General features: G+C 42.6%; 3 protein-coding genes across 6 annotated transcripts in view; 1 reads left to right on the top strand and 2 right to left on the bottom strand.

Moving 5' to 3' along the window:
• Positions 1 to 734: 734 nt before the first annotated feature.
• sumo1 (small ubiquitin like modifier 1) lies at positions 735 to 5,945 on the top strand. The gene is made up of 5 exons (XM_049570127.1): positions 735 to 856; positions 1,230 to 1,304; positions 2,765 to 2,842; positions 3,050 to 3,121; positions 3,270 to 5,945. The coding sequence occupies exons 1-5, from the start codon at positions 845 to 847 to the stop codon at positions 3,336 to 3,338; spliced, it is 306 nt and encodes a 101-aa protein (XP_049426084.1). The 5' UTR covers positions 735 to 844; the 3' UTR covers positions 3,339 to 5,945.
• A 65-nt stretch (positions 5,946 to 6,010) lies between these two features.
• Positions 6,011 to 9,187, bottom strand: LOC125884851 (claudin-34-like). Its single transcript, XM_049570112.1, has 2 exons — positions 9,122 to 9,187; positions 6,011 to 7,828 (listed from the first exon to the last, which is right to left on the bottom strand). Exon 2 carries the CDS (start codon positions 7,593 to 7,595, stop codon positions 6,882 to 6,884), a length of 714 nt encoding a protein of 237 aa, XP_049426069.1. The 5' UTR covers positions 7,596 to 7,828; positions 9,122 to 9,187; the 3' UTR covers positions 6,011 to 6,881.
• A 3,000-nt stretch (positions 9,188 to 12,187) lies between these two features.
• LOC125884804 (protein Shroom2-like) overlaps positions 12,188 to 15,995 on the bottom strand; it is a 32,458-nt gene continuing 28,650 nt past the window's right edge. For all 4 annotated transcript variants that reach the window (XM_049570040.1, XM_049570041.1, XM_049570043.1 and 1 more), the window contains one exon: positions 12,188 to 15,983. In XM_049570040.1, the coding sequence (XP_049425997.1) occupies positions 15,711 to 15,983 (273 nt within the window). In that variant the 3' untranslated portion in view covers positions 12,188 to 15,710. The remainder of the gene's footprint in view (positions 15,984 to 15,995) is intronic.

The following is a 15,995-nucleotide window of genomic DNA, read 5'->3' as shown; positions in this document are numbered from 1 at the left end:
TATCTATCTATCTATTCTTTACATCGGAGCGACCATAATGAATCATAATTTCCACTCGGGCATCAATAAAGTATTTCTGATTCTGATTCTGACTCTTAGATTGTTCTACATAAAACAATTAACTGTGTAAAATTGTAAATAAGTGTACCCTTATTCCTGAATGACCGCTTTTATTTTGTTTTTTATTTCATGTCTGTTTTAACCCTTCATTGTTATTATTTATTGATGCTTTGCACTTTAGCTCAGCTATAGTAATACTATATAATATGATCTTATTTAAATGTCATATGATGTGCCTTTTTGACTGTAAATAAGATTCTTGACAAATGATAATAGTTTTGTATTCTATAAAATTATACACTTAATATATCCAACAAATCTTTTTTTAAATACAGTAATAATAATAATAATAATAATAATAATAATAATAATAAATTATTATTATTATTATTATTATTATTGTTGTTGTTGTTGTTGTTGTTAATTTTTTATTTTATTTTTTAGTGTTCAGTTCTAGGGGAAAAAAGTAAAACTTCCGGAAGTGACAGAGAATTTCTTTTTTATTTAGAATTTAAAATAACTAATTAAATTAAATATAATTAATTAGATATCAAAGAGCACTATTAGCTGGAGTATCATAATAACAAATAATAACTCTGACGTTTTAAAGAAGTGAGATTCCAGTTGCGATATCGAAACATTCTTATTTTGACAGAAACCACCAACATACGTCACTTCCCATCACTTCCGGTTCGGTTGTATTCCATAACAGAGCTGCGACTGGAGGCTAACGCTAGCTGCACCTATTGTCGGGATATTTTAACCACACAAACAGAGGGGAAACATGTCGGACACGGTGAGACACAACCTGTAAAGACTTTTTATTCTCCACAGTCTGGAGGAAACGAAACAGGAGGCTCGGCGGTGGTTTTAATGGCGGCTGCCTCGTATGTGATAATTTAACATGCTAACTGTTAGCTCGCTTAGCTTCAGGCCCAGAGCTCACAGCTTATTTATATAGCTGCTTAGCTTCGCGGCTAGCTTTGGTTTTACTTCATATCCAGAGCCGAGCAGCGGTACACACATCATGTTGAAACCGAAACACACACATGAGGAGCATTAGTGTTGTATCAGCGATATTGACCCCCGGGCCTGTTCTCTAATGTGTGTGTGAGTGTGTGAGGCGTTTACATGTTGTATGACGCTTGTATGTTGTTTATGATTATTAGGAGACGAAACCGTCCAGCGGAGACGGAGGGGACAAGAAGGACGGAGAGTACATCAAGTTAAAAGTGATCGGGCAGGTGTGTATGGGTGATGGAGGGGTGAATATGAAGCCATGTTCATCAGCTATTGATGTCCATCCACATTTTGGTGCTTACCTGTGCCATGAAGAGATTAAAATATAATTAATCCAGGTGATTACATTCCCATTAATGCAGTTTGGGTAGTTATATGATTATATGATGTAACACAAGCTTAAGAAGTTCATCTTTAACCAGTGTAAGTAAGTCAAATAAATGAAATTAAAGTACTTGAAACTATATTTTACAGCATAATTGCCAGCGAGAGATCAGGTTTTTATCGCATCAATAATGATAATAAACTTTATGTGTATAGCGCATTCACAAGATAAGATGTTAACAAATAACAACATCGAACGTAGGGTGAGACGAAGTGAAACAGAGTGTGTAATAAATGGTGTACTGTAAAAACACCTCCCTGAGAGTTTGCTAACCTGAGTTGCACAGCTGCAGGGAAACTATGGAAAACACCGGGTTTCCTTTTGCAGCGAGGGTTATGAGGGTTCGACCTGAGGAGCGCAGACATGTAGGGTTTTAAAAGTTATAAGTAAAGGTTTAAAATCTGTTTTATACCAAACAGGGTTAGTGTCCCAAGTGTGGCAGCTGAGTTTTGAACGAGCCACATCAGACAGGAAGTGGCCTTTTGGTTGAGCCCAGAATCTAGATGTGACAGGATGAAAGCATGGATGACTTCTTCAAGGTCCACTTGAGATAAAAAAAAAAAAAGTTTTACTTTTGCGATGTTTCTAATTTGAAGAAAGCAAGATTGAACAATGTTGGTTGTTTGTATGTTGAAACAGAGCTCAGAGTCAAAGATGACGCTCAGATTGTGGGGACAGGTTCCCAGAGTTCTTTCTTAAGTCACAGGTCAGGTTTTCGGGTCCAAAAAAGGACCTCAGATTTGAACTCATTGAGCCGGAGGAAGTTTTGTGACATCTAGCACTTAATATCTGAGAGGCAAGACATAACATTCAAGAGACTGTCAGGGTTACAGCCAGTCAGCGGAACATAAATATTATACCTACAGATCATCTGACCCAGAGGAAGCATATTAAAAAAAGAAAACAGGAGAGGACCCAGCACTGACCCCTGGGGAACACCACAGGAGAGGAGGGCGGGGGATAAGGGATATTCTCCCATTACAACAGAGAACGTTTTAGCAAAACTAGGCAAGAGCACTGTCCTTAATCCTTAAACACAGTTTTTAGGGTGGTTATAAGGATACCGTGTTCGACCATATCAGCTCGTATGAACTCCGATCAAACCAAATTAAAGTTGAACAAGCCCTGAATTTGGCGGCAAGCTGGGTACAAAATCCTGATTGATGTTGATTGGGAGGCAACAGACTTTTCTACTTTCTACAACTTGCTTGTTGTTCCTTTCTTTTAACGTCCCACAGTGATAATGACGTTGTTTTGTAATCGACAAAAAAAATCATCACTTTCTCTCTCCGCCCACAGGACAGCAGTGAAATCCACTTTAAGGTCAAAATGACGACACATCTGAAGAAGCTGAAGGAGTCTTACAGCCAGAGACAGGTATGAGGAAAGAGGGAAATAACCATCAGCCACTTACTGTTACGAAATCACACAAGTTTGATTCACCTTGATAAATTTGAATGACTTTAAACTCAAGATTTCGCTTCTGGGGATTCCCGGGCTAACTCTTGATGAAGAGCGCACGAGACCATTATTCCAGTTTACATTGTGTTGTGTTTTTTGTTTTTTTTGTTTGTTTTTTTTCAGGGTGTTCCAGCAAGCACGCTAAGGTTTCTGTTTGAAGGACAGAGAATCGCAGACAACCAAACTCCGAAAGAGGTAAACTTGTGTCTCCTGACTTGAGCATCCCTTCGCCAATATTGTGAATAATCTGGACAAGTACACCAACTAGTTTACTTTTAAAGGAATAAAAAACACATTAAAGTGTGACACTAAAACACGTCTCTCCTCTGTTTGTCCACGTCAGCTGGGGATGGAGGACGAGGACGTCATCGAGGTTTATCAAGAACAGACTGGCGGACTTTGGAATGATTAAACTCTTCTGCATTTCTAAATCTTTTTTTTTTCCTTTATTTTGTATTTTATTTTGTATGTATGTACTTATAATTTTGTTTAGTTTCAAACCATCTGGATCAAAAGCGACTCTTATCAGGGCTTCCATGTGTGAGGGCAGACAGGTGAACAGACTGAGGTAAGGACGGGAAGAAGGACAGCGGCTCACGTTGTCAACCCCGGCAATAGCATTCAACGTGAGTGTAACACCCAAATTTACATAGGCAGATATTTTGGTTTTGTTTGGGTTCTTTTTGTCCCGTCTTGTTTTGGGGTGTCAGCAGAAGCATATAATGTCATCAAGGAACAATCTGCATTAAAGGAATAGTTCACCCAAAACGGAAAATGTTGTCATCTAATTACGTTGTCCATCTTTATGCACAGTCTGTGGTAATAACCAATCCTCACAGCCAAAAAATGAACACGTGGACTCTGCGGCAAAAAACACTTTGTCACGGCAGCTTTTCAAAAACAATTGCGATGCATGTTGCGACGTTTCGAGACATTTTTTGCAAGTGAAGATCGCAAAAGTAGTTGTGATGCTGTCTCGGATTCGGACCAAAATGGCTCAACTTTATCCGTAAACCTGTTAATAAGCATTAGGTTACGTTAGCTGTGTGATGCTAACAGTTAGCCCTGTCACTGAGTGACTGTCCCTGGTGCAGCAACAGAAAAAAAGAGGCGCTGAGCAAATCACTATGCTGCACGCAGCTCCATAATTAGATGAGGTGTTACTCGTTTTAATTAGTCACAATTGTGGTAAAGATGTGATTGCAGGGCCGCTCAGAATTCAGGGACTGGCTGACATTAGTTGTTAAATCCTGGAGCGACTCTGGGGACAGATGGAGCAGCAGAACGCCGGTGAAATTGAAACTTAACAGTTCACAAGTTTGCTTTCACAAACAGCTACTCCTGTCTTCCATCAACTGATCGGTTATCAATCAGGCGACTCAAACTGCTGCTTAGAAAAAAGGAAGCGCTCCGCCTGCGTTGCGTTCAAGGACCTGCAAAAACCTCAGAATTTCAAGATGTGACACAAACCGATACAAGGACACACAGTCAAGGAAAAAGACGGGGCACGCCGCTTTACGACAGCGTTAAATTTGTGGCAGCCTGCCACGATTAAATCATCTACCGCCACCGTTTTGATTCACTGTTTTTGAAGCTGAATCCTGTTGAAATATATGTATTTCGTTCGGTTGTTTGTAGCACCACGTTCTTGCAGCGCAGAGCGACTCTGGGCACAGACGGAGCAGCAGCACGCCAGTGAAAGTGAAACCTATTTTCGCTCACAAACAGCTGCTCTCATCATTCCATCTGATCCGATCAGCGCCTGTGCTGCGTTCACGGACCCAAGAAATCTGCTGACGATACGATATTATCACGATACAATATATTGCGATATTTTTACCTTAATTCAGCGGCGAATTATGTGCCCAAAGGAAACTTGGTTGTCATCAGCAGGTTTATCGAATAAAATGTTCTAGTAGGCTCTCAAGAGTTCAGTTTGTCTTTGTCGTATCGATAATTTATACAATAAAAAAACGACACCTGGTGTCCGATATGATATTGCCACACAAAAATATTGTGATACTGTGCTGTATTGATTTTCCCCTCACCCTTCCCGCTGCGCTGAATCAACTCAAAGGTCTGGAGCTGGTGATTTTGGGTGCACTTTTCCTTTAACTCTGTGATTAGAAACACTGGTATCGTCTTGTATTTCCTTTGAGGTGCAGATGCAGGTATTCGTACACACACACACACGTCCTCTGTGTGACGTTCAGGGCCACGCTCCGTCTCTGCGACTCCTCCCACTTTGTCTCTGATTTGAATAGAAAGAGCTGCACCCGTCATAAAATTGTAAAATGACCACAGTAATCGACCGATGCAGAAATATCTGAGATTTTAAAGACATTTTTAATGATCCTTGTGCTTTACTTGTATATGTTGTATTCAGTATTAGAGTGTTTGAATGATATGCCATGTGTATCTCCAGTGTCGTCTGTTTATTTATACCTGAGGGAATCATTCTGTATATCTAAATATGTACCCGCTATGGAAATATTTTCGCTGGCTGACGGTCACGCAGTCGGTGTGGCGTCAGTGCTTGTTTTATAGCTTCTCTTTGTGTTCTTTTGGAATGAACCTCTTCTTCTGTGTACTGTATGAAGTTCCTCAAGAAGGTTGGAATCATGAGCAGCCCCGAGCGGTGCGCGAGGAGATGATGCATGCTGGGAGGTGAAGTAACTACTCCTTAAAATTCAAATTGCCTGATTAAAGCTGCAGTGGGTGATGGTTCAACTCAGATTCTCAGCACCCACAAACGTTGAATTAAGCGACGCAGCATTTCCCAGAGGTGTCCCTCAAAGCAAAAGACCACCTCCATTGGATTTTCTCGACCCGACCGACTGTTCATCATCTCTCCTTGGTGCGTCAGTGGACGGCTCGGCTGAACTCGAGGAGCCGTGACACTGACGTCATGAGGTGAAGGGACTGTTCATCATTAGAGGAACATTGATACAGATGGTTTGAAATTCTGGAGATGAGCTTTTTTTCCCTTTTTTTTTTGAATAAAATATTTAAGAAAATACGACGATGTTTTTCAATTCAATTCAATAGAACTTTATTTATCCCAAAGACAATTCTTGCACCAGAGAGTGCTTCAAGTACAGTAACAACAATCATCGTAGCGACCAGAACACTAGCCACACTAGCATTTCTTTCATACCTGAACGTAAACAAGGTGCCACAGTTTATTAGAAAGTACCAAAGTGAAGCTTAGAAGGAAAATCCAATTAACAACATGCTCTGTGACTAACTCGTCTCAAGTAAATCAAAAACATCAGCTTTGCTGTTTTTAAATCAGTTCAAGTTCATGTTGTCAGATGTGTTGAAGTAAAGCTGCTGGATTGTCCTGGACCACCCAAACTGGTCTGCAGTCCACTCTGTAAGGGAGTCAGTGAGTCGGTCACAGGTAGACTGACTCAGTCCCCCAATCCCAAATGGATCCCTTACAGACTCGTTGACTCAAGCCCTAAGCCCTTACAGACCTAGGACCAATTCCATTTCTTCCCCTCAGGCCTTGTCTTGGCCCTTCCCCTTGGTTTTGCGTGTTCACGTGAGGGACAAGGGCTAAGGGAAAGAAATGGAATTGGTCCTAGGTCTGTAAGGGCTTAGGGAGTCTGAACACCCGGTCCAGTGTGGCTTAGACGAAGCTGAGTGCTAGCGTTAGCACCAGAGGCTGTGCTAGCTCGGACCTCAGGGTTCTCTGCTACTTTGTGTTGAGGCGATATTTCAGGCGTGAAGTACTCCGATGGTACGAAAACTGGACGGTGCTCTCGTCATCGTCTCCCTGTGAGGACCCTTGAGTGGAAGCTGATTTGTGATCGCTTTCAGTCGTTCTCCGATAGCAGCCGACACAGTTTAACCTGATACACAGGGTTCACTTGACGCCACAAGATCGGCGCAGCTCCTCAGAGTGCTGTCCGACATTTAGGAGTTCGTGTTAAACGTCCGAACAGACCGATCACAAGCGTTCGTGAGACTCAAACGCTGGGTTGTGTTTCCCCTGCGCCCCCCCGCCGTCAGTCCCTGGCTGTGACCCGTCCAGGTGCTGTGACCTCACTGGTAACCTGTACATACAGAAGATGACCCCAGAGATGACCATCAGGACCGCCCCCACCATCCCCACCCCAATGCCGCACCCCACATGTTGAGAGTCAGGTGTCTGCGGCATTTTGAATTCCGGGGGGAACTTGATGGTCTGATTGGTCACCACCGAGCTCAGGTTCCACAGGAGAGGTACAAGTGACATCACTGCAGCTATCAAGCACAGCACACCTGTGGTGACGAACGCCAGGCGTGTTGGAGAGTCCTTCGCCATCCCAAAGTAGACGTTCCTCATGGCATAAACGCCACCAGCGTTCCCACAGAGCCCCACGATTAATGACAGAAACATGAGCACCTGACCTGCTGCGATCTCCGGCGGCGTGAAGGCCTCGGTCAGGCTCATGTACCTGCAGTGCATGACCACGAAGCCGGGGGTCACCGTGTGGTGGCTGTTGAAGCAGGCCCGCCACAAGCCCACCCACGCCACTCCGGAGCTGATGACCTCCCTGTCGGACACCAGCCAGACCCTCCACTGGATGAGCCCCAGAGCCACGGCGGTGAGCGTCCAGCCGACGCAGCCCATCCAGAGGGCGCCGAGCTGGGAGTGGGCGGTGTGAGCCGGATAGGGCATAGCGGCGGGGCCACGATGGAACGTCAGGTGACCAAGAAAGACCCAGACCCACCCAGACTGAGCGTCATCAGGAGGTCAAACACAGGAGGAAGGTGTGACCTCGGAGTCAGACTTCATATCCAGCAGGATGTGTCTCTCTCTCCTCCTCCTCTTTACTTCCTCTCTGCCTCGCAGCTCTGATGCTCCTCCGTCTCCTGGGTGACCGGGCTGGCAAACAACACCTGCAGCTCCCTCTGAGAGAGCACACACACACACACACACACACACACACACACACACACACACACACGCAAGGGTTCAAAAACAAAACAAAACATCTCCTCAGGATAGCAGTGAAACACAAATTTGTCTCAAACGTGCAGATGTTATAGAGCTCTGTTCATTTGGATATCAGTGTACCTTAAAGGGACGGTTCACCCCCAAATTAAAAACACGTATTCTTCCTCTCACCCATGGCACTATTTATCAGTCTAGATAGTTTTTAAGGACCCTTTCTGGCATTTCATCGTGGCATTGACCACCACACCTGGCTATGTCTACTGACCTTTTCTGGTATATCTCAGTGGTGTTTGAGCCACAAACTTGGGTGTTTTTACCAAACCTGTCCGGCATTTCTCAGCAGTGCTTGAGCCAAAGATCACAGGTACTTTTACCGACCCTCTTGGCATTTCTCAGTGGCGTCTGAGCCAAAGATCACAGCTGTTTTTGCCGGTCCTTTCTGGCGTATCTCAGTGGTGTTTGAGCCACACACTTGGGTGTTTTTACTGTCCCTTTCCAGTATTTCCCAACAACGGTTAAGCCATCAATCCTGGATGGTTTTACCGACCCATCATGACTTTTGAGCCACTAAATCCAGGTTGTTTTCACCAGTCTGTCCCTGCTTTTGCAGTGACATTTATCCGACCAAACGTGGGTATTTTAAACCAAAACATGATCTTTCCAAACCATAACTGAACTGTTTCTGTGCCTGAATTTAAACACACATTAACCAAAGCGTTGTTGACGATTGTAACGTATCCATGGTTTACAGAAATGGTAAAAATCTTGATACCCGCAGTGGTGGACAAACACCTCTGTAGCCTGCGGCGTTTATTAGACGTGGTCAAAATCAAACTCACATCACGGCTGGTTTGTTTGTGTCAGCGCAGAGCGTCCATATTTGTTTATCACCTTCTGTTGTTTGATTTTCATAAAAGTCCGAGCTGTTAAATCCCCAAATAAATGAGCAATATGAGCCGTCGTCCGTCTCTTAGTTTGGTCTCTCTGCTTTTTGTGCTTCAGATTAAACGATTTATTTTGTACATTCATCTTCAGAAGGAGAAAATACTACAGACTAACTTTATGATGTTAACTGCGTCAAAGAGCAACGTACATTTGAATATTCAAAGGCTTTATGTCATAAAGGAGACTTGCATTAAATATGATAAGGATTTTATTGTCTTAATTATTATAACTGATTGACACAACATTTTAATTCATTATCAGTTATTCACCTGAAAGCAGCAATACAGATTTTAATCTCGTACCTGTTGTGCTGAGCTCCTCCTGAGACGCCTTCAAACGCTGAGACAGAACACAGACTGAAAGCCTCCTTTAGTTTTACAGTTCTCCCTCTGACAGTATTCTTTTATTGCACTTATGTTTCCGCCTGGAGCTGACCCTGTTTTTGCTCTTCCTGTAGCAGAGACATTTACAGGCTGAAATCTGGAGATGAGTTCAGACATTTACCGATAATATCTCTCCAAAAGAGAGAAAAATGAATTTAAGAAAGGCGCTGTTCAAGAACAAAGAAGCAGCTGTTTTTTTAACCGACCCTTGCTGGTGTTTCTCGGTGGCGTTTAAGGCAACAAACGTGGGTGTTTCATCTGACCGTTTCTGGTGTTTCTCGGTGGCGTTTAAGGCAACAAACGTGGGTGTTTCATCTGACCCTTTCTGGTGTTTCTCGGTGGCGTTTAAGGCAATAAATCTGGAGATGTTTCATCTGACCCTTGCTGGTGTTTCTCAGTGGCATTTAAGACAACAAACTTGGGTGTTTCATCTGACCCTTTCTGGTGTTTCTCGGTGGCGTTTAAGGCAACAAACGTGGGTGTTTCATCTGACCGTTTCTGGTGTTTCTCGGTGGCGTTTAAGGCAATAAACGTGGGTGTTTCATCTGACCCTTTCTGGTGTTTCTCAGTGGCATTTAAGGCAATAAATGTGGGTGTTTCATCTGACCCTTGCTGGTGTTTCTCAGTGGCATTTAAGACAACAAACTTGGGTGTTTCATCTGACCCTTTCTGGTGTTTCTCAGTGGCGTTTAAGGCAACAAACGTGGGTGTTTCATCTGACCCTTTCTGGTGTTTCTCAGTGGCATTTAAGGCAACAAACTTGGGTGTTTCATCTGACCCTTTCTGGTGTTTCTCAGTGGCATTTAAGACAACAAACTTGGGTGTTTCATCTGACCCTTTCTGGTGTTTCTCAGTGGCATTTAAGACAACAAACTTGGGTGTTTCATCTGACCTTTTCTGGTGTTTCTCAGTGGCATTTAAGACAACAAACTTGGGTGTTTCATCTGACCCTTTCTGGTGTTTCTCAGTGGCATTTAAGACAACAAACTTGGGTGTTTCATCTGACCCTTTCTGGTGTTTCTCAGTGGCATTTAAGACAACAAACTTGGGTGTTTCATCTGACCCTTTCTGGTGTTTCTCAGTGGCGTTTAAGGCAACAAACGTGGGTGTTTCATCTGACCCTTTCTGGTGTTTCTCAGTGGCATTTAAGACAACAAACTTGGGTGTTTCATCTGACCCTTTCTGGTGTTTCTCAGTGGCGTTTAAGGCAACAAACGTGGGTGTTTCATCTGACCCTTTCTGGTGTTTCTCAGTGGCATTTAAGGCAACAAACGTGGGTGTTTCATCTGACCTTTTCTGGTGTTTCTCAGTGGCATTTAAGACAACAAACTTGGGTGTTTCATCTGACCCTTTCTGGTGTTTCTCAGTGGCATTTAAGGCAACAAACTTGGGTGTTTCATCTGACCCTTTCTGGTGTTTCTCAGTGGCATTTAAGGCAACTCATTTAAGGCATGTAATCTGTAACCTCAACACTAGATGCCACCAAATCCTACACACCACACTGATAAAGTGTATCATGTCCAACTTGTCTGAGGATGAAGGGAACATGGCATGGACCCACTGACAACCCAGCTGAGGTTTCACTGAAATAAAACATCAACATCTCTGAATAATGACGACCTACCTAAATCAAATCCTAATCCAGCGCCTCAGAAGTATATTTTAGTCGACCTCTGTGTCCATGACCTAGAGTCACGGCTGAGTGAGGTCAATGAACTTGGGATAAAAGCGTGTTAAGATATTCTGTGTGTTTAAGGTGGAGTCTGAAACAAAGCCAGACATATTTCCTCGGACCTGCGGGGGACTGGCAGGGAAATCGATTTTCACCACACTCCAGATAAAACTCCCGCTGCTCCTTTGTCCAGCAGGTGCAGTAAAAGTCCTGAATGACGGTAAGAGCTGGAAAAAGTCCCGGCATGGGGTTGTAAATGTGTGAGAGGATGTTGAGCAACAGATCAGGAGACGTCAGAGATCATAAACAACAGGAAACTCGCTCTCCATCTGGTTTTTATGTGATCATGAAGACTGAAAACTTTCTTCTTTAAGTTGACACTTAAGTTTACATTAGTGCTCTTAGTGATGACTTCTTATTGTGTTGCTGTCCTGGCTGCAGGTCTGACAGGGTCACTCTGATTCTGAGACCTGACTTTGTTCTTCAGATATGACCATTTTTCATGTCAATAATTACCAGCATGTAATTTAAGGTGAGGCAGAAATCTTAAAGTTTTATTTTACCTTCATCAGTCCACAGGACTTGTTTCCAAAAAGCATCAGTCTTGTTTCGATGTTCCTTTGCAAACTTCTGACGCTGAATGTCGTGGTGAGGACACAGGAAAGGTTTTCTCCTGATGACTTTTCCTGCATTTCTTTTGCAGTCAAATGGGGTTTTGATTTGCCTTTCCAACAATCCTGTGCTTTGATTGTTGGTGACGCTTTGTTGAACTTTGGGTCAAAAATCTTACAGAGTTCAAACTCGCTGTTCTTTAATTTGCTCTCCTAGCTTAGCACAAAAGACTGGAAGCAGCTGTCAGTGTTGTCTCTGGAATGGACGAAATAGTCTTTCCAACAGGTCCAAAGCTGCCCCATGAACTCTTTGTGTTTTGGGTTTTGAACTCTTATTAAATTAAATTAAATTAATGAAAAAAAAATCATGGCTCCAGGTTGATGTACACCCTAAAAAAACAATTTACTGGGTTAGTGGATAATGCTTAAAATGCAAAGTGCAGCTGAAACTATTAATCAGTTAATAAGAATATTCATTGGCAACTAATTTCCTAATCATTTTTCATGAAAAAAATAATAATAATTAAAAAAAAAAAAACACATCCTCAAAGCGTTCTTGAGATATCGCGTTCACAAGAATGGGACAGAATGTGTATTGATGGATGTACAGACAACCTGAACCCATATTGCCTTCAGTCACAGATGTTTCCTGCACAGAGGCATAACAACAAACAAACAAACAAGACAATCTCTCAGCTTTATGATTTTATTGCTTTGAAAGTTGGTGACAGAGTGCACTGCATACAGGTAGTGAGTGTGGGCCGCACACAGCACCCTGGGGTACACCCACGTCAGTCTGTGAGGTTCACAGTGGTGGGAGGCTACAGTAGGCACGTCTTCAAATAAATATAGATATATATTCATGTTCATATATGTCGAGAGTAAAGTGCTAACTTTCAGATGAACTTCCACAGCTGTGCCTCGGTGCGTTCACTCAGAGGGAAGTAGAAAAGATCCGTCAGTCAGGAGTTCGGAGGTGATGAGCGCTTCAGCTAAAAGCACCAAGTGTGAAGAAAACCAGCAGAATAATATTGTGTAGAAAACAACAAGGAGAGTCAACATCGTCTTCTTCTAGCTTCAATTAAAGAGTTTCACTCCAATATGAAAAGTGTAAAAGTGACGTCGACCTTCAGAGGATAATAAACTACACAGAGAGGTCTGTTGTGAAAGCAGGAGAGCTAAATTATATCTGACAAGAGGAAACAAACTCTTCATTTCAGTTCATTAGAAAACAAACGTGACGTCATGAGTGAAAATAAATTACTGGGGAAACGTTTCCCCGTTCTCCATTTAAGTTTTCAAAAAGGCTACAATAAATTACTATAAAACAAAACTGATAACACACCTGATGGTGATTAATGACACGCCAGCCACACGCAGCTCGACATGCAGCTTCAACACAACAGTTCAGACACACAGATAACAAAGGGAGACTGGGAACACTAAAGAGATGAGGGAATAAACGCTGAGCAGATATTTAAACGCGACACTTTTGCTTACTTCTTTTCACACGTTTAAGTTAAAGATTTAAGACCTTTTTTTTGCACTCAGCAGATACTTTTCTCTCAAATGTTTGTCCCAAATCTGTCAGTGAGCTCTTTTCCTTTTCCAGCATCCACCTGACAGGTGTGTCTGATCAGCTGCTGATTACACAGCATCATTACCTCACAGGTGTGTCGGGATGGTCACAATTAAAGGACACTCTTTTAAGCCAACTTTTAAATTTCGTGCAGTGACACTGTGCATCATGGATCTGATGAACTAGGGGACGAAATTAAATGTGATGTCTGCAGACTGTACGATGACAGCGCCGACTGAATCACAGGCTACGATGTACGATGCAACAGCTTTCCATGCTGCAGTGCTGCTGCACAGGTTATTACTTCTCATAACTGTGAAGCCCAACATAGAGGCTCACATTAATAACATTAATACAATTATTATCACTGTAAAAATCTATTTTTTTAAAAAAAAAGTTGATAAAATGTCCAAAACATATTATTGACAAATATTAAAGCGTCAAAAAAAGTATAAAAAATTTCCAAAAAAATGTCTGAACAAATGTTGATAAAATGTAAAAAAAAACAAAAATATAAAAAAGGTTAATGAAATGTCAAATTACATTTTTAAATGGTCCAAATTTTTTTTTTAAATGTCTGGAAAAAAAAAAAGTTCAAAAAAATGTTAGTCCAAAAAAGATCAAAAGTCACAAAAAATGTTGATGAAATGTCCAAAAAATATTATTTGAATGTCGAAAGAAATGTTTTTATTGTGTCCAAAAAAATGTCAAAAAAGTCCCAAAAAAATTTGATAAAATGTCTGAAAATATTATATTGTCCAAAACAGTTAATAAAATGCCCAATATAATTAATAAAATTAAAACTGTGGATACAATATTCGAAAAATATGTTAATAAAATGTCCAAAACAAAAAGTTATTAAAAGGTCCACATAATCTCAGGAAAAATGTTGATAAAATGTCAGAAAACTATTATTAAATGGTCCAAAAAATATTAATAAACTGTCGAAAAATATGTTGATAAATTATCCAAAACATGTTATTAAATTGTCTGAAAAAATATCCATAAATATGTGTTAATAAACTGTCCTACAGTCCCACACATGTCTCTTAGCGTGATTTGCTTCCATGTCGAGCTGCTATCTGTCTGTTTGTTTGGGTTTAGCGCCAGTGCGTCATTTCATGCTGCATTTCTATTGGTTGGTTAGTAGACGAAGGTGCTAACAGCAGTCGACCATCTTAAAGATATTGCCATGTTTCTTTCATGGTGGTCGTCTTTCGTCTGGGACAGCCTGAAGTCACACAGGGCTTCAATCTGACACATTTGTGACAAAAGTTTGAGAGAAATTAATCTGTCGAGAGCATAAAAAAGTCTCAGATCTTAAACTTAAACTTGTAAAAACAAAAGTGTTGCGTTTAAATTTTTGTTCAGTTTAATCGCTGCACTTCATTTTCACATTGTCGTCTCCAGTGGGGGTGAATACAATCAGATATGATTCTAAATTAAAGTTTTATGACTACGTTTACATGCAGACTAATATTAGTCTGCATGTAAACGTAGTCAGGGACCACAGGTTGGATGTTTCTGGAGAGTGAAGGCTCAGCTTGGAGTCTTTGGTGATACAAACCCCTCCAATAGTGACCAGTTTACGCTTTAGCATTGACTGTGTTTGATACTAGAAAAAGTTTCTGTGTTGAACTCAGGAACTTCACCTGCAAGTCTCTGCGAACTAAAGCAGGAGAATGAATCAGAGAACACTATGTCTTCTGTACAGTATCCATTTAAACAGCACAGATGTGAATTATCCATTTTCATCTGCTTATCTGAAGCCGGGTCGCAGGGGCAGCAGGCTTAGCAAGGTACTCCAGACGTCCCTCTCCCCATCAACACTTCCCAGCTCCTCCTGGAGGACCCCAAGGTGTTCCCAGGCCAGATGAGATATATAATCCCTCCAGTGTGTTCTGGGTCTGCCCCGAGGCCTCCAATCAATCAGACGTACCCAGAACACCCCTAACAGGAGGCGCCCAGGAGGATCCTGATCAGATGCCTGAACCACCTCACCTGTAGACTGGAAGGCGCAGCGGCTCTACTCCGAGCTCCTCCCTCTATCTCTAAGGCTGAGCCCAGACACCCTTCGGAGGAAACAAATTTTCGGCCGTTTGTATCCGCAATCTCATCTTTTCGGTCACTACCCAGAGCTCATAACCATAGGTGAGGGTTGGGACGTAGATGGACCGGTAAACCTAAAGCTTCGACTTACAGCTCAGCTCCCTCTTCACCATGATGGTCCGGCGGAGTGCCCACATCACTGCAGACACCGCACCAAACCACTGATCCATCTCATGCTTCATTCTACCCTCACTCGTGAACAAGACCCCGAGATACTTGAACTCCTCGGCCTCAGATTTGACGGGAATAAGTCGATGTCTCTGTGTTGTTGTCTCATCGTTGTGCAAAAACTGGGCCTCAAAGAAGCCGTAGTTTTCAAACCAATCATCGGCCTAACTGACCTAATTTAGTTCCGGAGGCTCTTCAGTTCCCAGAACTATTCGATGAAGAGCCCCATGGGAAATGTAGTTTTGCATGGAATCCTCTCAGCCATGACCTCAGACACGATTTAACGTTAATATCAAAATGCTACATGTAGCCCCCTCAAATGCAGAAACTGTCCACGACCTGGTGCCTCCATCTTGATCCCGAGCAGTATCAGAGCAGCGGCCTCTGCTCCAGCGGCAGACTGTCCACCAGGCACTTGAGCTGCTCCTCGCCCAGCTTGATCTTGTCCTCCAGCTTGCGCTGCTCGATGATGAGGGCCGACTTCATCTTCACAAAGTGGCGGTAGTCGTCCAGGCTCTCTGCGTCCAGGTGGGCCTCCATGATGCTGGAAACCAGCCGCTCCCGACGGTCCAGGTTCTCCTTCAGCTCCTTGGCGTCCTCGTGCTGCTGCATCAGCAGCTTACGCTTCTCTGTCAGGGTCCGCTGATGGAGGAC

Source organism: Epinephelus fuscoguttatus, linkage group LG24 (assembly GCF_011397635.1).
Source record: "Epinephelus fuscoguttatus linkage group LG24, E.fuscoguttatus.final_Chr_v1".
NCBI classification, from domain to species: domain Eukaryota; kingdom Metazoa; phylum Chordata; class Actinopteri; order Perciformes; family Serranidae; genus Epinephelus; species Epinephelus fuscoguttatus.
Note: the sequence above shows the minus strand (reverse complement) of the source record. Positions and strands in the feature narration are given on the sequence as shown.

What these genes read in the sequence shown, in the direction of transcription:
- LOC125884851 (XM_049570112.1), bottom strand. Translation starts at nt 7,595, where the DNA reads ATGCCCTATCCGGCTCACACCGCCCACTCCCAGCTCGGCGCCCTCTGG.
- sumo1 (XM_049570127.1), top strand. An exon ending in AGTTAAAAGTGATCGGGCAG is followed by an intron (nt 1,305 to 2,764) that starts GTGTGTATGGGT and finishes CTCCGCCCACAG; the next exon opens with GACAGCAGTGAAATCCACTT. An exon ending in AGTCTTACAGCCAGAGACAG is followed by an intron (nt 2,843 to 3,049) that starts GTATGAGGAAAG and finishes GTTTTTTTTCAG; the next exon opens with GGTGTTCCAGCAAGCACGCT.